The following is a 22516-nucleotide window of genomic DNA, read 5'->3' as shown; positions in this document are numbered from 1 at the left end:
GATTTTTTAATAACGATGCATATTGTGCTATTGTTCTAAATACATACGAGAGATATTCAAAAAGGCAAAAAGAAAGAAAAAAGTTTTGAGGTAATAACAAGTCTATATTTTAATCAGAAAAGTGTTATCATCATGCCAAATTTCAGCCTAATCCCGATGTGCCCAATGAATTGTTATTGAATGATTGAACCCCAAACAAACATTCATTTGTAATATTAGTAAAGTAGCACTGTACTTCAACGTATGAATCAGGCCGTAACTTGAAATAAACGCTTAGGCCAGTTACATTTTTAACATCCAAATGTAATATTATTTCGCCAAACAGCGTTGATCAGTTATTAAACGGAGGCAAATGGTACCAAAAGTCATTATCTTGTGAAAAAAAAAACATTTTTTTTTTTCAAACAAAATCAGGTTAACAAAAATAAAGGACTTTGGCTTTGACTTTTTTCAGGTTATAATCCTAAGTCAAATTTGTATCTAATCGTATACCGTAATGAAACTGCTTGATGCATAATTAAGGTTCAAATGAATCAGTAATATTATTTTAACCTATGTAGATACGATATACTGCACATTGTGAAAATTGTTTAGTCGAGGATACGTTTACACATAAACATCATCATTATTTAAATATTTAATTGGCCAACACAAATGTTGTGATTATTGTTTTGAAAATGCTACACATCCGATCATCAAGTTTAAGGTGTCGTTGGGTAGGTCGTGACATGTAAATTTGCCATAAAACAAAACACATTTGAAATTCCATCAGGGCCCTGCCCCAGTGGCCTTCAGCCAATTGAAAGCGTCAATATACGCGATTCAATTTATTTCATACTAGCTGTAACCCGCGGGCTTTGCCCCGTTTAACTTCTTCATTTTCAAGATTATCTCGTTCGCATGGCTCAATCACGTCCTGGTTGAAGTTTGTTCGCTACGCTCACTTGCCTTCAGGTTAGCTCGTTCGCTACGCTAACTCGCCTCCAGGTTGAAGTTCGTTCGCTACGCTCACTCACCTTTTGGTTGCAAATTAGCTGTTGTCATAAATGTAAAAGAAATAATAGTGCTGCACCCTGTTGGTAATCCTTGTAACTTTAATGCTATTGGACATCACAGAACATAACCAACTTGTTTAATTGAAACAGCTGTTAAGATTCAATAATTCCATTTCTCATAAGGTTAACATGGGAAACTTCAGAGCCACTGGGGCGGAGCCCGAAAGGATTTTTGAAATAAAAATATGCCTATATGTTAATCGGGAATGTGAGCTATCGTCATGCCAAATTTCAGCCCAATCCGACCAGTATTTTTCACGTTCACTTGTCACAAACATACATCCATACATCCATACATCCATACATCTAAACTTTCTCATTTATAATATTAGTAGGATCACAGACGATTACTTAATATCAAACATTAGAAATGACAAAATAAATGTAAAAATAAACGGTATCAGCATTCTGAAACATACTTTCTCCCCTAAGCTTGTTAACATCCTATATAATGGGAAAGCGGTGATAGTAAGTTCAAAATCACAAAAGCTGAAATAACTTTTGGACCATAGGCCTAATTGTTACAGCAATGGGGTGTTGTACTATTTTTTAAAAACATCATTTGCTTATGTTTATAATCCATACCGGGTCTCTTCTAGTATTCGTGGTCTAATCACAGCATACCGATAATTTCACCCGAATTACCTTTTAAATTTAAAAAAATTTTTTATTCACTGGCAATTAAGTAAAATAACTATTCTATTTTTGTTTTTGGTATACGTTTTTATCATCTCATATTAATACGCGAGGACTGTGTTTTGTGATCACTACTCCTCCCTTATTTGTGGACAAATTTCAACGTTTAAGGTGTTGGTGTTAAAGGATTCGGACCAATTCGTAGTTTTGCATTAAGGTTTTAGAATTTAAAAGTTCCTACCCTTAAGGGCGTGAGACCCTTTCAAATGTCGGGTTTTCACCATGTTAATAATTGTATTACCTATCAATCTTTTTTTCGAAAATAAACTAAAATGTCCAGAAATGCTATTTAAGAGTTAGGTACATTAACTTTCTCTAAATTAACTGAATCAAAGTACAATATATTCAATGCTACAGAATATAAATCCAACCGATTTATTTATTGATAAATCCAACCGCGAGGTGGTGGGTTGTCGAGGTGGCACGTTGACGGCACCGAACACTGAGCGTACACGTCAACCCGCCACCTCGTAAAAGAGTGGTGGCGGGTTGACGGGGTGGCACGTTGTCGCCTACGTACGAGGTGGCGGGTTGCCAACATCGTACATGGAGCTTCACGACAACCCGCCACCTCTTATAAAAACTGGTGTTGGCGGGTTGTCGTGGTGGCATGTTGTCGTGGTGGCTCATTGACTTGAGTGTGTACGACAACCCACCACCTCGGAAAATTGTGTGGTGGTGGGTTGTCGTGGTGGCCTGTTGTCGAGGTGGCGGGTTGACCTGTACGTACACGTCAACCCACCACCTCGGTTTTTTTGTGGTGGCGGGTTGACGCCTCTGACCAAAACACCGAGGTGGCGGTTTGACGTGGTGGCGCATTGACAGCGACCCATTTGTTAGATTGCAGTTTTGGTAGTGGTAGGTCTAAGTTAGCCTCTAAGGTAACTTAGGCATACTCTTATTAATAGATAAGTTAGGTAAGTTATTAATTTAACTTTTTCAAAGGCAATAACTTAGACCTAAACTCCACTGAAAGGCCCAACTAACTTAGCCTAATCAAAATAAACCTAGACCTACCACTACCAAAACTCCAATCTAACAAATTCACACACAAACGCAACTCAACCTAACATTAACAATCACTTTTCTTGAGGAATCCGAAAAAGATAGGTTAAGTGAACATTTAAAACTTCATAAATAATTCATGCACGCAAAATATTTAATTGTGAATACCTAATAACAAATAATCAGCTTCAGCTTACTCACAACACTTTAATTTTCATAATCATAAAACACCTTTTCAATTTCAAGCAGCTTAAGTCAAAAATAAACATAAACAAACAGTAAAGAATTGTGATTTTAAGGTGTTTAAGGTGTACTTAAAATCACAATGCACCGTTCGCAACTGCAAACTGCATCTGTTGAAACGAAACAACTATCTAAACAGGTCCAATTAAAGATATACAGTGAAGCTATTACACAAATAGCTGTTATCCTGTGCATGTGGAAGCTGAGGTGCTCGTGGGTACAGAACGTCGAGTACAGAAAGAATATAGAATCGAATACAGGGCAGGTACCAGAACAAGAAAAGTGGGTGTTATAAGTAACGCAAAGGCGTTGAATATAGGATACCTATTGACGCTGAAATCCACAAAAAATGGAACAGACATGGCCACCTTTAACTTCAGGCCAGTAGTGTTGTCTAGCGCCAGACACGTCCCATAAGAAAACGTGGTATACAGGTGACACCAGCTCATTAATTCGCGTATTATTCATTTAAATGTAAATATATGAACGTAAATGTATTAAAAGATTTAATTTATTTTAAATCTTTTAATACATTTAAACATATAGAATTGAAAAAAGAACAATATTAAAATAGAAAATCGAATTTTGTATATTTAAAGTGGAGTCAGTATTTTCATAGTCCATTAACCAAGCTTTCATATTATAAAAAAATACACAAATACTGCCTCCAAAACAAAACAGCTGTTACAATACAACCCTACTTGCGATGTTGCCACGTTGAAGGCCGCGGCCTGGAGTTAAAGGTGGCCGTGGTACAGAGCACTAATAGCACTAAAATAATGAGCAGTAATGGTCATATATAAACAATTCCCTAAAGTTAGAGTTATAGCATGTTCTGCAGGATAGGACAAAATTAAATCAGTTCAGTGAAATGAACGGATATATGCAGCCTAATAGTACTCTAAACCCTTGATACTTGAGCGCTAGACCGTTGATACGCATGGATTGGGTCATATTAAACTAATTTCCGTACTAATATTCACACTATATACATTCATACACAAAAAGAAACACAGAAAATGAACAAAGGGGTTACTCCATGTTACACTTAGGGGTGAGTGGTGTGTGCACTAGTGCTGGTGTCTAGGGCAAAGTCCAATAGTGCCCCCTCGTCCTCATGAACTACAACGCGCACGGTGGAGGCATATCCCACCCCCTATGTCCCTGTGCCCTGTGGGATAGGAATTTCCGCGCAGTGCTCACCATTCGGTCTCTTCCTTGCTCTTCACAAGTATATTTCTGGCACAACATACCAGAGCTGAACACGCACAGTTGTCCCATGAGCGTGTTTCCTCACTTTATCTATTTTTGTTACTCCACATAGATGATTGTGTAAAACAGGGTCATACGTATAAGGAGATCCCATGGTAACGTTTTGACAATTTAAAATACATGCAATTTAAAGTACTTTCTCCATATATTATGGTAGGAGGAGAAAGTAAAAAGCCATGTTATTAGGAATAATATGTGAAAACAAAACAAGCGATTTAGGCTACACAAACTTCGGTTGAAAAGTCAGATCCAGTTTTCTAGTTAAAGTCAATGCTACTTCATCTAGATTTTGAAGCCAACCTGACTATATTTTTGTTTGTCTAGGATTGAAGATACATTTATTACAGTTTAAATTAATTTTACAAAATAGAGGATAGTTCAATTAATTAAGTCATAAGTCATTTATTCAACCAGATTTACATAGTTTACATTCATTGGTTTTGTCAATTATAGTAAGTTAATACATACAATATATCAAAAATTCCTTATACTACATGCCATAGATATTTACATTTGGTTTACATTTAATTTTTTTTTAATTCACCCATTATGCCCATGACTGCCCGTCAGCAATAAACTCACGGACACGGTAGTAGCATTTAGATTAGTAATTTCCGGAGATTTTTTAAAAAATGACAGGGTCTGACTCAATTTTTAGATGTTTCGGCAAAGCATTGAAGAGCAGGATTCCGTTATAATATTGATGTTTCTTGAAATATATAGAAATGAAAGATATAGAATTCATCAATAAATTTGGCACTTATTTTTGATAGTTTTAGTTTTTGTTGTATGTCTTAGATAAAACATCTCTTATAGACTTACCTACATAAACTAGAACCCTATACTTGCACCTGAAATCGTTTTACTTATTACTTTAGGTTGGGCTTAAGCTGGGTTTTCCTAGACGCGGAGTCGGCCAGCGGAGAGCGGACAACGGAGAGCGGACTCAGCTTGTCTTAGGTAATTTAATGTTACTGTTTTCCTAGCAGCGGAGCGGAATGCCATGTTAATTTCAATTCCGCTCTCCGTTGTCCGCTCTCCGCTGGCCGACTCCGCGTCTAGGAAAACCCAGCTTTAAGATTATCACGACATTAAGTCATAAGCACGGCCACCTTCTCTGGCGGCCGTGCATTATGACTCAGCCAAAAACCAATGGTGATTGACTTAAGGGCTTTGAGCCCTAGACCTTGAGGACCAAAGCCCCGTGCTTAACCAGTAAAATAGCTTGCTCCCCAACCTTTTAATATATTCATAAATTATATTGTTTGGCAGAAGTCTAGAAAAATTATTTCAGATAGGAACTTTGGTATAAAAAATACATGATTGGTAGAAAATAACGAAACGTATTAAGAGGGATGGTTAGGTTGGTTCCCTGATCGTTGTTGTGTACTGTCATCGTCATGTCAGTAGTCGAGTACGAGTAGTCTGCCTTTGAGTCAAGAATCAGTTCAGTTGTCGCCTGCTATTCTTCATTGATTTATAATCTATAATATTGTTTAGGGTTTAATTTTCTACTTTGAGGTGAAGCTTAATTAGGCTATATTCAATTGGAATATAGGCTATCCAATTTTCTAGAAAAGTGAGTCGGCATTGAATCATTTTGATGTGATACTCATCTTGATCTTTCAAGTACTGTAGGCCTAAGTTAGCTAAAAATATGGCTGCACCTAATAGGGGAGATAAACTGATTGAAATTGATTCCCCTCCAGCTTCATTTTCTACTCAGTTACATTTTCAAGAGTTTACCTCTAATGATCTTGGCGGCGCAGCAAAATTAGAAGTTCACAATTCTCATACTCTTACTTTCAACCAGACTCCCCAAACACCAGGAGCATCCACAGGTGCATCTAGTACACCGATTTACAATGAAACCTCCGAAAAACCATCCTTCTCTATTTGGAGCCTTGAGTATTATCAGCAACTTTTTGATGTAAATACAGACCAGGTTGTTGAAAGGATACTGTGGGCTATGGTGCCAAAGCCAGGGGTTAATTTCCTTCAACAGCACATTCAATCTAAACCAGATTTGTATGGACCATTTTGGATATGTGTAACTCTAGTATTTACAATTGCTATCAGCGGTAATTTAGCTAACTACCTTCAGACAGCTGCAAGTATGCACTACCACTGGAAATACAACTTTCACGCCGTCACATTGGCAGGAACAGCTATATTTGCCTATGCATGGCTACTACCATCTTGTTTATGGGGATTTTTGAAATATCAAGGTGCACTTCACGAGGTGAGTTAGTGTATTACACTAAAATCATATCCTTATCAACCTAAAATCATTCACTACTGTCATGCCCTAACCCTCCGAGTGTCCCTAGTTTTGGCCTTAATGTTTGCCTATTTTTTGCGCATTTGCAAGGCTTTATTAAAACGGATCTGAGAAGCTTAAAAACAATGTTAATTATACTGTTCTATATACCATTTTGTTTGGAAAATCATGGGCTTCAATATTATACACAAAATATAAGTAACATTTGTTTCAAAACAATTTTTTAGGAAAAAAAAAATATTTTGGAAAATTAAAAAAAAAAATAAGTTTGCGCTCAATGAAATTGTAGCCTACTTATAAATTATAGGCCTATGCCTATAAATATTTGAAAATAGCCACTTTGTTCAGAATTTTATGAGGATTCCAAAAATAGAATAATATAAGGAAGTACCTACTAGCTTATATATAGGTAGATTTGCAAATAAATAAGTTATGGGCAAAAAACAGATTTTGGTACATAGCGTTTAGCTAAGAATGCATAGCCTAACCATAGCTAGGAGTATTTTTAACACTAAAACAATGATAAACGTAATAAAACACATCAGTCATCGGTGCGAGGTTAACCAAGCTGTTTACAAATACGCACGTCAGCTGTCTGCTACCGGTACAATTATGATCGGCTCGAGAAAAAAAAGCGCTTAGAGACAGATCTCGGGAGAAATCTTAGAATCTGCCAAATAAAACGATACCTAACTCGATCCAGTTCAATCCGATTTTGTCAGTCATAGAGCCTGTCGCCGTAAACAGTGTTTGTGAGTCGAAAAATCGACACAAAACACTACACAAAGTGTGTTATGTGTCGATTTTTCGACACAACACTCGTAGGGTTAAAGCTGATCAGATTTAATAATTGATCAATAGGATGGTACGTCTAGGTTGGTTAGCTTGACTAATTTTAAAAGTTACAAGCTTGTTCACAGTGTCATCACACGATTAATTGTCTCACTCAATTAAGAGGATATATAATCGGGAAGAGAGTCTTGCCTTTAAAATTGAATTATGCTCTCGGACGAATAGTTGTAAGCTCGGTAAAGACTGATCTAGTTACGTTGGGGCTTAAGAGTTAATTTGAGTAGGTACAGTAATATAATAGGCCAATGACAAATTGTGGTTGGTTCCATAATCAAACTTTTCATACAAATATTATAGGCTAGGCCTACCTATTATACATATATGTTATAGTAGGTACCATATACATAAACCTACAGTATGGATTCAATATCCTATTACTTTTATTTTTAGGGCCGAATAAAACTTTAACTTGTGCCCTTTTTATTTTGTATGCAAACCTGTACACACATATGAAACGGGTAATGAATCAGTCAGTTATTTGTTAACTAGGTACCTACTTTAGTCAAATTCATTTTGCCATCCGTACATAACTTAGTTGAATGCTTTTTTTTTTACAGGGGACCATTACGTTGTTAGAGCTGCTTTGTGTTTATGGCTATTCACTGGCCATTTACGTTCCTGTCTCTGTACTTTGGGTCATCCAAGTTGGTTGGCTACAATGGCTTTTGCTCATAGTAGGAGCAACTATGTCAGGTAAAATACATCTTTGCATTAGCCTATTCTACTTTAAAGAAACCTATATCAACAGCTGTGTCTAAGGAATGTCGGCCTTAGTCACTAACAAGACTACAAGATCGCGCCACTCATCCTACACTCATCTCCATTCATACTTGGCTTAAAATACCTACATTGTATGGTCGCCATTTCATAAGAAAGTATTAAAAGAAAGTCAACACACCTTAAAGCTAATTAGAGTTATGAACCAAACTGTCAGCCTTACAAAAAGTAGATTCTAAATAGTAAAATAGGATACCCTACAGTATAGCATATAAAATGTTTCTAACACCATGGCATAAACCAACCAAACCTATTTAGGGCCACAGGGTGAAATTATTGTCTGAAAACATCAGAGTTTACAATGAATGTAAAATCAGTACCTAGCCTAGTACTTAGGCCTACTTGATTTCCAGTGTTGGGAAGTAGCGCGCTACAAGTAGCGACGCTACAGTAGCGCGCTACTTTTTTTGTAGCGTTAGCTGTAGCTACGCTACTTTTAAGATTTTGTAGCTTTAGCTGTAGCTAGCTACATTTTTAAAGTAGTTGTAGCGGAGTTTTAGCTACTTTTCTCGCTACATTAACATTGTTTGAGATAGTGATTTTTATCATAACCTCAACCTTACGTGAAACAACCTCTTTCAAACTCAGATTTTCAAAAAAATTAGGCCTTACTTTCTTGGCTTCATACAGCTGGTTGCAGCCGTTTCATCCCTATTACAACGTTGTGTGGACATGGAGGCCATTAAAATGAGTGTTATCCACATTTTTGGCTCTCATTTCCTTAATTTACTACTCTATGATTACTGTCAGATAAAATAAAATCGCTAGATGCAGACGACGTTTAAACGTTACCGGTGACAAGAGAAGCTATTGAATGCTTGCAAGTGATTGACAGGGAAATTAGTAATCAATTTAGTTTGTTTATTATACCGATAGTGTTTCAACTTGGATTTTAATGGAAACCAACACTAAACCTTAAAATAATGAGAAAGCTGGTCTATCAACCTTTGCTTCAGCTGTTGATTGTGGTTCATCATCAAAAGCCCTTCCTTGGTTAGATTACGAAGATTTTTCAAAGGTTTACTAAATTAACAAAGAGGAAATTACCTGATGTGATTTAAGATATGTATAGACTAAATGATAATTGTAACGAAAAAATCTCCATATAACATGAAACTTACTTTGAAAAAATAGCATAGTTTGCTCCTGGTAACAGCTCTTGTATAGGACTATTAATTCCTAGGCTATACTATGGTTTAAGACGAATACCAAGTTCCAAGTTCAATTATTAGGAATCCTATCTGTTTAGTCCTAGCAAGAACAAGCCTACTATAGCCAACTTGTTACATAGCCAAGTAGGCCTACATGTTATTTTTACTTTACAAATTTCAACATGTTTAAATTAAAAGCCTATTTCAGGATAAGTTACTGGATACTGTTTTCTGTACAGTACCAACTAGGTTGAAGTACAATTTGCCCTATGCATAATGACAATAAAGGACGATTTCTTGACATTGAAAAGTGTTATTCATAGAACAAGTAACTTATCACTTAAAAGTTTATAGCAATGTCGTTTTTAACATTAAAATAAAGCAATAAACTCCAATTTCAGTAGGCTAGGCTCTGTAACACAAAAAAGTATTTTTAAATAATCGTTTTACAGTTTTATTGGTCTTAATTGTTGATATAAGACATCTATAAATGAATCTATATTAAAGAAATAAAATGAGCTTTTAAAATATAGTTTGGTTGTATGTCCTTTGAACTTAATGAAATTTACATTTAAGATGCTTAAAAATAATGTGATATTTAAAAATAAGTACTAAATATGATGGGACACCGAACTATTTGGTTCTGTTGTTGTAATGTTAGGTTTATAATGCCAAAAAATTAAATACAATCTAGGAATAATTTGTTTTCCAATTAATGTTAAGATACAATACTGAAATTTTTTTAATGTTTGTTCAGTAAAAATGTAGTTGCAATTAATTTTACATTTTCCTAATGTGCGTGGAATAAAAAGTAGGCCTAACGTCTTTGGAAAAGTAGCTAAAATTGTAGCTGTAGCTACATTTCATTGTAGCTGTAGTTGTAGCTAGCTACTTTTTCGGAACTGTAGCTGTAGCTGTAGCTAAGCTACTTTTTTGGAAATGTAGCAGTAGTTGTAGCTAGCTACATTTTAAAAGTAGCTTCCCCAACACTGTTGATTTCTTCACCCTTGATCATCAAAAGTTGGATTGTTTCGTTAAACTACACTAATAAATACTTTAAAAATCACTATAAAGCTTATGTAGTTTCACCTTAACTGACAGATGTGACTGTGACTTTAGAGAAGGCCTGCTGAGTAAGCTCTGGCGAAATACACATTTAAATGGTTTCGGCTCTAGAGTGCGGACACCTGTCGGTAAAGTGTTTACCGGTAACAGTTTGATCGCTAGCGAAAGTGAATGAAGAGTGTGACTAAGCCGACAGTGAGGTAGTCCCCTCGAATCAACATCAGTTATTTGATGACTCTTAGTCCCCTTTATGTAGTTCTTGACCAGCTAACTTTAATCCCAGTCATTAAAATGTTATTGAATGCTATTAAGTTATCTATCAAGGGGAAAGGGGTAACCCTTAAAAATAGTTTAAATAATTTCTAGCGTGAATTGTTTTAAAATCAATTAGTAATAAGTAAAATAGATTCAAAGTAAATAATATAGCAGTGAGAAAGAATTTTTCAATTAACCCTTTGGGTGCCAGAAATTTATTTTGGTACTTTCCGAAAAGTGACAGAAATTTATTTTGGTACTTTCCAAAAAGTGCCGGAGTTTTTTTACGAGGTATGTCTGAAAAGTGCCAGGATTTCCGTGGGGGCGAAGCGTAGTGCGCAAGAATAAAAATCGGTAAAAGTATAATTTTTCATCCCAAAAGTGCCATGGCATGATATATTGTGCCTCGATTGTATGAGAAATTGATTGAAATTATCGTTTTATAATGACAACCAAGTCAACCAATATGCCCATTAAAACTCACATGATCGAAAGTTGCGCCGGGCCGATATATCGTTGTGATGTAATGTGAAGTATTTTTCATATGTGTTGTGCAAAACGATATATCGTTGCATGGCACTCAAAAGGTTAAAGAAATAACAAAATTCGATTCAATTCAGGTCAGTTTTTGGTACATTATTTATTTTAAGTATTTTTGCTTCTAGTCACTGATGCACATTTTGTGTTCCAATCTTCAGATGAACGATAAATATTAAAAACTAAATGTTATGGAAGTTTTCAGATTTTAACAATTAATTACAAAATAATAGTTTGACTTTATTTTAACTGTATTACGCAAAACTCTCCGATTAAATATAAATTAGTCAGGCCCCGACGACTCTGTAGGGATTTTTATATTATATTTGATACTTCAATCGCCACACATTAATTTATTTTACAAGACCCTTTAGTTACAAAGTTTAAAATTTAACACGAGTAGCTTTATCAAATTGGCCGAGATAGAATACTCGTCTGTCCTACAGAGTCAGTCAAAAAGTTAGGCAACCTATTTCAAAACACTCTAAAGAAGGCACGGATGATAAAGCTCCAACTGAGCATCTGCAGAATTTCCTGAGCGCTTCTAGAGCTCTGAGCCTTCGATTAAATGGAATAAATTGATTTGTCAAAACCTATGATAAGAACAACTTTGTATCGACCCCTGAATTTTTCTTGGCTCCTTCTGAGCACTCCGGGGAAGAAATTTGAGTGTGGCTGGTTCTAGGTGTATGCCTAGCCTGACTTTGTGAATACTAGTTTATCCCCCCCCCCCTAGAATTGAACGTCACATCTCTGGCAGGTATGGTGAATGTTTGTTCACAATATGGCTTTGTGGCATTATGACAAGCACCTGTTGAGTTGTGGGAGATTTACGTCCATCACTAGTTTGAATGATTTATATTAAAATACTAACAAGAACACCGCAGTGAATCATCTGAATAATGATGGTCCAAATCTGTCAGTTTTAAAACAATATATGAAATAGAAACCAGCTCTCAGCTCTCTCAATGTATTATAAAACCGGCAACAACATGACCACACACTCGTCACGTGCCCGTCTCCATTGTGCTATTGTGTGAAAAAGCAATAGTTTCACAAATACCTACACACAGCAACATTTAGTTCTTCATATTTAGTGTATACCCTTCTGATGATCATACCCTTGTTGTGAAATGCATATCTGTGACTACATCATCAACCCTTTTTCATAAATATGTGCACCTTCATTGTTGTAACTTTCAGTCATACAAGTTGTGTTGTTGTGCAGGCTATGTGCTAGTGACTGCTATATGGCCTGCTATCAGTCAGCGCAGTATGGTGCTTCTGGTAGTCATTCTTGGCTGTCATGTGTTATTGGCTGCTGGCTTCATGCTGTCCTACTTCCATGCCTCTCCGCCCCCTCTAATGCCTGAGACTCCTGCTCAGCTACCCACTTAGTCACCGGGCAGGAGTGGCACAATAAATGCAACAATATACAAATTTGAAAGTAAAACTTTTTAAATACATTCCTCTCTTTGTTAATATGCATTGTTTTGATATTTAAAAATGTATGTCTAGTTATTCCATTTTTTAATATATTTTTTTAGATACAATAACATATTTTCAACTATAAAAAAAAATTAAATACTATGAATATTAAAAGAGTGGATTAATGTATCACTCTTCTTGTAAAAAACTTAATATCCAATTTCTATTGTTTAAATATAACTACGACTAACAGTGCTACTTAAACGATTGAAAATTATTAACAGTTGCTTTTTACGTTGCAGATATTGTATTTTATAAATAACTGGATGTATATTATTTGTAAAGTGATTGAAAATGTACACTTGTAAAATAAAGGAAAATCCACCTATATGAACTGGTTTTTATCTTCTGTTTGAATTTTCTCTGATGTCTCAATCTCTAACAATTTCTTTTGATTATACCGGGTGCGGCAAAAGTCAGCGTACCGCTGCAGACCGGTAAGCGACATTGTTTATATCTCACGCTATTTTTATCTCTTATCTATCTCTAATCTAACGTCAAGTCATGTTTTATTTTGCCTTCGTTTATTCTTTATCGAGGATTGTTTGTTTTGGCAGTATACCACCTGTGACTGTGAAGTGAAGTTGGTGAGTGTAGTGTTTGTTCTATTAACACATACATCAGTGTTTATAATTATGAATCGCAAACTATCTTAAGACCAACAAGTATTTCTTTTGAAAAATTTGTGAAAATATGATCGTGATTATATGGATGTTATTGCAGCATATGAACTACAGTTTCTTGGAACAAAACCTCCTAAACGTGTTTTCGGAGAAACCTCAAAGTTTAGAACATTTAAAAGAATTGATAATGGAACATTTTGATGTTATATTCACACCACAACTATGTAAAAGAATCTGCAAATCAGTGTTGAAATGGTGCTACATGTGTATAGACAATGGTGGTGATCACTTTGAGCAGCTTCTCTAATAGGTACTTACAATAATACTGTTATATAGTAATTTTTAATACTAACCGTAGTTTAGCTGCACTTTTGGTACCCTGACTTTTGCCGCACCTGTATATTATACAGGGTGTCCCGGAACTCCCTACCAATATTTTAGGATGTTGCTCCTGGGTAAGAAACATACCTTAATATCATATTTAAATTGTCCGGAAGTCCTTAGTTACTCACACAGCCGCCATTTTGTTTTTTTCAGTTATTAATTTTTTTCTAAAGAATGGTTAAACATACGAAATGGAAACTTTGCATGAACATTTATGACAACCAGACTAAGCTACAAAAAAATTATGACGATTTTTCAAATTCATAAAACAAAATGGCGGCCATTTTAAATTTTATAAAATCAACGGTTTTTGAGTTATTTAAGAAACAAAATTTTAAATGGCCGCCATTTTGTTTTATGAATATGAAAAATCGTCATAATTTTTTTGTGGCTTTGTCTAGTTGTCATAAATGTTCATGCAAAGTTTCCATTTCGTATGTTTAACCATTCTTTAGAAAAAAATTAATAACTAAAAAAACAAAATGGCGGCTGTGTGAGTAACTAAGGACTTCCGGACAATTTAAATATGATATTTAGGTATGTTTCTTACCCAGGAGCAATGCCCTAAAATATTGGTATAGAGTTCCGGGACACCCTGTATAATAGGCCTAGTCAATTCTATAAGGATTCTTGCGGTCGCTGCACTTAGTATGGCGGCTTTATAAGTCATGTATTTTCGTGTGGCAGTCTCAGCGATAGGCCTAGTAGCCATCCTAAACACCAGGTACTGCAAAACATTCTTCTACCTTTTTCTTACACTTGTTTGCTAATTTTAACTATACCAAAGTCCAAATTCAAATCGTTAAGTAAAAATTACGAATCTATCAAAATTATTAGGTTACAGAAATAAGCAAAATCTACTCATGTCGCAAAGGCAGTCTCACAGCCCGCATAACCGTAAACATGATGTTCTAGTAATTTTAGCATCACTAATTTCTCTCATAAGTATAGGTTGGATCAAGAAAAGACATGTCAGATTTAAGTAGGTTGTCAAATTAATAACATTTTTTTATAAATGTACAAATAGTATAAAAGTATATGCTAGACTAGATGTAATTAGAATTTGGTTGTTAGTCGTCCAACTGGCACAGAGACGCAACTCCTCGGTTGATCCAGTGGTTCTCAGACTTGTTGGACGGTAGACGGATGTACATGACAAAGTTGGTAGAGTGTCCGGTGGTAGACAGTATACCTCGCCTTGCACTCGTCTTGTATATGGGGCAGTTGTAAGTGGGCTCCTCCACTAACTTGGCCTACAACATAAAAATCTGTTGAGATCTGCAAAGGTGTGGCAATACTGGAAATCTGGCAAGTTTTCGTCACAATGAAATGTAAAAAAAAAAAACATCCTCACATTAGATTTGATTCGTAAAATCTGTCTCAAATTAGAAAATCGTTTGTACTAAGAATATGTCTAAGCATCTGACTCGCACTTAAAAAATGATTCCACTAATTCCTACTTATCTTAAAATATGCCTAAGCTGTATGGCATTTTATGTATGTAAGGTCTATGCATTAAACACATTTACTATCAAGAAATGCTACTTATGTTTCTAGGACATAAATTAAGAGCTACATTACCTTTTCGCCCGGCTTGAACCATATAATAGGCAGCGTGTCATACAGAATTTTGTTGTAAGATTCATCGATTAGTTTAGTATTACGATTCCATCGTGCACCCTCGATGAACAGCCCCTTTAACATAAATTAGGGGTCAATCAGGAAGGGAAAATAGCATTTTATAAGTAGACATTTAAGTTATTTAATGTGTAGTAATCCACTGCATAAAACAATCTGCTGCTTTTAGGTGTTATAACTTATTAACTTAATATATTATTAAACAATTTAGGAAGTAAGTAAAAAACCATAATACTAATCATGGCTAATCAACCTAATCTGCATTTAATATTTAACAACATGTAAAAGATTAACCAGAAAATAAAAATTGCCTTATTAGTTTAACTAAATCAGCAAAATGATTTGTAAGACTTGTGATTTATTGTTTATTTATATTTTTATATCAACTTTAAATGCTGATATTTTTCTTGGTTATACTCACACAATAAATTTGCACTAAGTATAAAGTTTGACAAGTTTTCTCAGTGATTTTGTTAAAAAACGCAGGAGTAAAATAAAATAGTGCAGTCAGCACTAGGAGAAGTTTACCATGCAACTGCACATTGCAGACTTGCCAAGTGAAATATTGTTAGAATTTTTTTTTCATAAGTCGACTTACCTCCACCATGACTCCGAATTCCTCCTCTTTATATTTTTGCTGCATGAAAGCAATTATTGTACATTTATAGATTACTGAACAAATCTAGCTGTTAAACTAAAAATACTTGTTACAGATAAATTAGCTACAAGAAGGTAGGTACTAAATTGACTCCCATACAACAAATGATCTTCTATCAAGTAATACAAAAATTATGTCAATTAATATTACATAAACAAACTTGCTTTGGAAAATAAAAAGTGTACGGTTTTTTAAAGGTTTACTGCGGACATTTTCCATCACAGTGGTGATATACAATAATGGAAAATGTCCGCAATAAACCTTTAAGCAATATTAGGTAACTCATCATCACCAACAATGAACTTAAAACAAAGAACATAGTGAAAATTCTGTAGCATAAGTATATGATTCAGTTTGTTATGCCACATGTGCTAGTAACTCTACAATAGCACAAAACTAATCTACTAGATTACAGATGTTTGTTACCCTAAATTGCATTAATGGTTTGATGACCACCCTACATGTCAATATTTCATGGATGGTAATAGTTAGCATGGTTACACTACAATAGCATAGAATTAATCTACAATAGTACTGAAGGTTGTATAAGTTTACCTAAAATGCCATAAATGGTTTTGATAGTTACTTTACAATAGCATGTATGGTTTGGATAATTACCCTACAATAAACCCCAAATTCAGGTTCTCTAGGAGCGTCAGTTTCATAGTGAGTGACTGTGAACTGGAAGCACATCTGGTCGATGGGGATCTTCTCCCGGCGAGCAAAGTTCTGCAGCACTCCAGTCAAAAAAGACTGTGTAAAAAAGAACCCTGACAGCCAAAACACATTTGGAGGCCCATAGTCAATCCACTTTTGGAGAAACTGCATTCTGATGACAGACAAATTTCATAATTGTATAATGATTTAAAAATAATTACATGCTACACAAAACAAAATAGTAACAACATGTAAACCTTGTATTTGGCATTATATCACACCATATTATTATCATATCATTGCTTTTGAAAAAACTTCATCTAGGTGTGTATTTTGAGCTGAATACAAGGTCTGTTAAAAAAGTATCCGGCGTTGTTCACGAAAAGCATATTGACGAATTTGTTTTAACATTTGATCTCATTCAAAATAGTCTCCTTGCAACTTCACACACTTATTCCAGCGCTCCTGTAACTTTTGGAAATAAGCATGGAAATCTTCCTTCTTAATGCACTTCAGACGAGCTGTCACATGCATTATCTCATTTCTGCTCTGAAATCGGGCCCCTTTAAGCGGTTTCTTACAGGTAGAGGGAACAGAAGTCACACAGTGCCATATCCGGTGAGTAGGGTGCCTGTTGTAGCATTGTGAATGCATTTCAGCATGTCTTGAGCAACTTTAAGCCGCAATTCCTTCTGTTCATCAGTCAAGTTCTTTAGGACAAATTTTGCAACAACTCTGCACATAACCAAATCTTTAATTAAAATTGAATGATCTGAACCAATACTGATTCTAACTTCCGTAGCTAGTTCACCAACAATAACACTTTTTATCCACCTCACTTATACTCTTAACTTGATCATTAACTTCATCATTTCGACTTGTTGATGGTCTCCCAGATCGAGGTTCACTGTCCACCAAAGTGCGGCCATCTTTGAATCTGTTGTACCACTCATTTATCTTTGTTGCACCCATAGCGTCTTCTCCAAAGGCTTGCTGAATCTTAAGAATCATTTTGAGCTAGGGATCACCCAGATTTTGGCAAAATTTAATCCAGTATCGCTGCTCCCCCCCTTCTGTCATCCTCCTTAGCACAAAAAAACGACAAGCACTACGTACACAGTTTAACGTTTGGCGGCCGACAAAGAACTGACGCCATGTTAAGGTCACGTGACGTGCTTAACAGTTGCCTTGACCTAAGTGCTAGGCTGCAGTTCAATGCAGTTGTCGGATTACTAGATAGTAAGTAAAGTTGGATACTTTTTGAACAGACCTCATATGTAAGCAAGATGAGCGAGAGCGTAGGCTGGATTGAGATAATCTGTGTAGCTTTGTTCCTAAAAGCAGCAGATTCTTAGCCTGGATTTTATTAAAAGCCCAGGAATCAAGGACAGCTGGGCCTGGTTACAAACCATCAAAAAGCTACTGACCTTTTCATAATTGAACGGGCGACCTTTTGATTACAACTAGGCAAGCACTATTTGGTTTTGTGTAGTTGTTTGAAACTAAAGTCTTGGCTCTTTGGACAACACTATGACTCCCTACACTGCATACATTACGTTTTACATACCTATTGAGGCTTGAGAGAGGGTTAGGACTTGGAAAAATTAAAAGAATTAATTCTTAACCAACGGAGGTCAACACTGGTGGCACCCAACCCATCACCATACTGGTGTACACCTCCTCTAGGTCCTTGGACATGACTATTGCACCCTTCACTGCCTACATCACGTTGTACATACCTGGTGAGAAAGTCACTGATGTAGCTGCCAAGAGGCTTGAGAGAGGGGTAGGACTTGGAGGCCCACACTGCTGGCACCCGACCCACCACCATGCTGGTGTACACCTCCTCTAGGTCCTTGGACATGACTATTGCACCCTTCACTGCCTACATCACGTTGTACATACCTGGTGAGAAAGTCACTGATGTAGCTGCCAAGAGGCTTGAGAGAGGGTTAGGACTTGGAAAAATTAAAAGAATTAATTCTTAACCAACGGAGGTCCACACTGGTGGCACCCAACCCATCACCATACTGGTGTACACCTCCTCTAGGTCCTTGGACATGACTATTGCACCCTTCACTGCCTACATCACGTTGTACATACCTGGTGAGAAAGTCACTGATGTAGCTGCCAAGAGGCTTGAGAGAGGGGTAGGACTTGGAGGCCCACACTGCTGGCACCCGACCCACCACCATGCTGGTGTACACCTCCTCTAGGTCCTTAGACATGACTATTGCACCCTTCACTGCCTACATCACGTTGTACATACCTGGTGAGAAAGTCACTGATGTAGCTGCCAAGAGGCTTGAGAGAGGGTTAGGACTTGGAAAAATTAAAAGAATTAATTCTTAACCAACGGAGGTCCACACTGGTGGCACCCAACCCATCACCATACTGGTGTACACCTCCTCTAGGTCCTTGGACATGACTATTGCACCCTTCACTGCCTACATCACGTTGTACATACCTGGTGAGAAAGTCACTGATGTAGCTGCCAAGAGGCTTGAGAGAGGGGTAGGACTTGGAGGCCCACACTGCTGGCACCCGACCCACCACCATACTGGTGTACACCTCCTCTAGGTCCTTGGACATGACTATTGCACCCTTCACTGCCTACATCACGTTGTACATACCTGGTGAGAAAGTCACTGATGTAGCTGCCAAGAGGCTTGAGAGAGGGTTAGGACTTGGAAAAATTAAAAGAATTAATTCTTAACCAACGGAGGTCCACACTGGTGGCACCCAACCCATTACCATGCTGGTGTACACCTCCTCTAGGTCCTTGGACATGACTATTGCACCCTTCACTGCCTACATCACGTTGTACATACCTGGTGAGAAAGTCACTGATGTAGTTGCCAAGAGGCTTGAGAGAGGGGTAGGACTTGGAAAAATTAAAAGAATTAATTCTTAACCAACGGAGGTCCACACTGGTGGCACCCAACCCATTACCATGCTGGTGTACACCTCCTCTAGGTCCTTGGACATGACTATTGAACCCTTCACTGCCTACATCACGTTGTACATACCTGGTGAGAAAGTCACTGATGTAGCTGCCAAGAGGCTTGAGAGAGGGGTAGGACTTGGAGACCCACACTGCTGGCACCCGACCCACCACCATGCTGGTGTACACCTCCTCTAGGTCCTTAGACATGACTATTGCACCCTTTACTGCCTTTATCACGTTCTCCAGCGACTTCTTTATCACACTCAACAACCGGTTGAACCGGATTGCCTCCTGGAAACAACAATATATTATTAATCCTGAATCGGTTTTTTTATAAACCTATGTTTCATCTGCGGGTCTGGCCAGATTTGTGTTAATCTTCATTTTATTTCAATATTTGTAATAGCTGTTAGTAGGTTGTTGAATGTTTTGTTCTAGAGTTATTTTTTGCCTTAAGATTTACTGTTCCTAGGTCAGCAAAATGATACTCAACAGGGCCGATTTACCGAATAGGCAAGGTAGGCACGTGCCTAGGGTGCGAGGCAATTGGCTTTTTTGGGGGGCGCCAAAAAATTGGAAAAAAGAAAAAAATTGTGGCCGTTTTTGCATGCGATCGCGGTAAACTGATAATCCCTTGCGGCCGTGAAGACACCTTAACAGTCTCCCACAATTGCGGCAAGATGTTAATTATTTACCGCGGTTGTATATACGTCATCATCGTCCGTCTCCCGCGATCGCGTCAAAGTTCTGACTATTTCCAGCGGATGTGTGGACATAATTATCGTCTTCCTTGATCGCGGCAATATATGAACACATCCCGCGGTCGTGATGAGATTATCACCGTCTACCGCGAATGAGGCAAAATTGTAATCTTTTCCCGGGGTCGTGTGGACATTATCATCTTCTTGCGTGATCACGATAAAATTCTGATAATCCCTCACAGCCGTGAAGACATCATGCCGTGAAGACGGCAAAATGTTAATAATATCCCGCAGTTATGAGGATATCATCATTATCGTCTTCCGCGATCGTGGCAAATTTCTGACTGTTTACCGTGGTTGTGTGGACCATGATCATATTCCGCGGTCATTTAGTCATTGTCATAGTCTCGCGCGATCGCGGTAAAATCATGATCATATCCCATGGTCGTTTAGACATTATCATCGTATCATGCGATCGCGGCAATATTCTGATTATCCTTCACGGCTCTGTGGATCTCATTATCGTATTGCGCGATCGCGGTAAAATCATGATCATATCCCGCGGTCGTTTAGATATTATTATCATCTCATGCGATCGCGGCAAAGTTCTGATCATCCCTCGAGGCCTTGTGGAGACATATTATCGCCTCCCGTCTCCCGTGGTCACGGAAACGTCACTGTTGTAAATTGACAATTCCAGGTAGAAATAGAAAATTAACACATAATTCCTGGTTCAAAAAAAAATCACGCTTAGTTCCCGGATTTCCCGGTTGGTGGTCACCCTGTAGGAATTGAAAATTTATATATTGCAAAGGGGCGCTACTATTAGTTGTGCCTAGGGCGCTGACATGGTCAAAAACGGGCCTGATACTCAATATTATATTCGTTGATGTATGGGGTAACATAACTGGTGATTTATCTGTCCATCGAGTGTTAGTAAAGCTTCTACCAATCTGGGCTGGTTGTCCTAGTTTATGGTTTTCTCAGGAAGATTTCCAATTCACTATCTCAGGCATGATAACTACTCCAAAGGCTAACTGCTAATGAAGAACAACCTTTTTGTCCTTTGATCAGTGACCAGGACGAGAACATAGGAGATCGCAGACCATAACATTTCTTATGTCGCTCACATACAGTGTTCAGCTCAACTGCAGGACAATTTTGATTGAGCACTCTTTGTTCCATTGTCTCCCAAATAACATTCAAGCGATAATCACGGCTCAAACTGACCCCCCAAGAATCTCCCAGAAGAGGGAACATTGAATTTGAAGATTTTAACAAATCAATTTTTGTCCCATTTGTGGTGTATGCCAAATTGTTATTGCCTTCTTCAGTCTAGCAGATCCTACAAAACAGAACATGCCAAAAGGAGTGAAAGAGGTCAAACTGTTGATAAAACTTTATGACAAAGAGAAATACGTATTTCATAACAAGAATATTTAAACTGTATCATAAACTCGGATTAGAACTAGATAATAAAGAGTAGAGCCGTCCAAGATGGAAGAGGCTGTTTTCTCTTAAAATTAAGAGAATTCTCTTAAAATCTTAAAATTGGAATGACCTTGAAAAATGTCTTGAAGGCCACAAATATATATTCTACTGTATGAGAGACATGAAAAGGGACAAGGGATGGAAGACAATTGTCTTCTTCTGGTCTAGAACCGGCTGTGTTAGATGAAGCTGAAGGTCACAATAAGGAAGCCCTCTTCTTTTTTTGGTTTAGACTCCAGAACTGTCTGAGCAATACAAATAAGTGGAACACAAAAAAGATAGACCCTTGTATTTTGGGGTTGGTACAGAAGCGGCATTTCCTCACTAATTATACTTAGTAAAAACATCCCAAGAAGACGATGAATGTTTAATTCAATTCATTAGACTAGTTTTTTAATTTACATTTACCTATTACTTTATGGGTTTGCAAGGTTAAATTACTTAGTTAACTTGCCATTTAGTATAAAAAACATTTAAAAATTATGAATAGACATTTGAAAACTAGTACATAATCTATTTTCAACACATATTTTTACTAAACTTTATATGGAAAAAAATCTGAAAATAACAATTTTTATTCACTATTGAAATAAACATTTCTCCCAAGAATTCAATATTGAACAATTTTGAAGGGAATATTATTTTATCATACACGGTACTAAAATTAAAGAAGAGTAAAAATCCAAAAGAAACTAGGAGGTAATTAAGGTTATTGAATAGGTTAATTTAAAGATATAAGT

The 22516-nt window shown here is 36.9% G+C and overlaps 2 protein-coding genes across 2 annotated transcripts in view; one reads left to right on the top strand and one right to left on the bottom strand.

Annotated features, from left to right (window-relative positions):
* The first annotated feature begins 5694 nt into the window (after nucleotides 1-5694).
* On the top strand, nucleotides 5695-13007 carry LOC128981892 (protein YIPF1-like). The gene is made up of 3 exons (XM_054400880.1): nucleotides 5695-6513; nucleotides 7962-8097; nucleotides 12418-13007. Exons 1-3 carry the CDS (start codon nucleotides 5929-5931, stop codon nucleotides 12585-12587), a joined length of 891 nt encoding a protein of 296 aa, XP_054256855.1. The 5' UTR covers nucleotides 5695-5928; the 3' UTR covers nucleotides 12588-13007.
* A 1649-nt stretch (nucleotides 13008-14656) lies between these two features.
* The window catches only part of LOC128981890 (dynein axonemal heavy chain 3), a 54944-nt gene continuing 47084 nt past the window's right edge, over nucleotides 14657-22516 (bottom strand). Inside the window, exons 41-44 of the mRNA XM_054400879.1 lie at nucleotides 19667-19875; nucleotides 16599-16809; nucleotides 15266-15379; nucleotides 14657-14937 (exon numbers count right to left, since the gene is read on the bottom strand). Of these exons, the coding sequence (XP_054256854.1) occupies nucleotides 14755-14937; nucleotides 15266-15379; nucleotides 16599-16809; nucleotides 19667-19875 (717 nt within the window). The 3' untranslated portion in view covers nucleotides 14657-14754. The remainder of the gene's footprint in view (nucleotides 14938-15265; nucleotides 15380-16598; nucleotides 16810-19666; nucleotides 19876-22516) is intronic.

This window comes from Macrosteles quadrilineatus, unplaced genomic scaffold (genome assembly GCF_028750875.1).
Source record: "Macrosteles quadrilineatus isolate MER2022 unplaced genomic scaffold, UCM_ALF_1.0 Scaffold_55__1_contigs__length_795759, whole genome shotgun sequence".
Lineage (NCBI taxonomy): Eukaryota > Metazoa > Arthropoda > Insecta > Hemiptera > Cicadellidae > Macrosteles > Macrosteles quadrilineatus.
The sequence above is the reverse complement of the archived record's forward strand: the minus strand, read 5'-3'. Positions and strand labels throughout refer to the sequence as shown.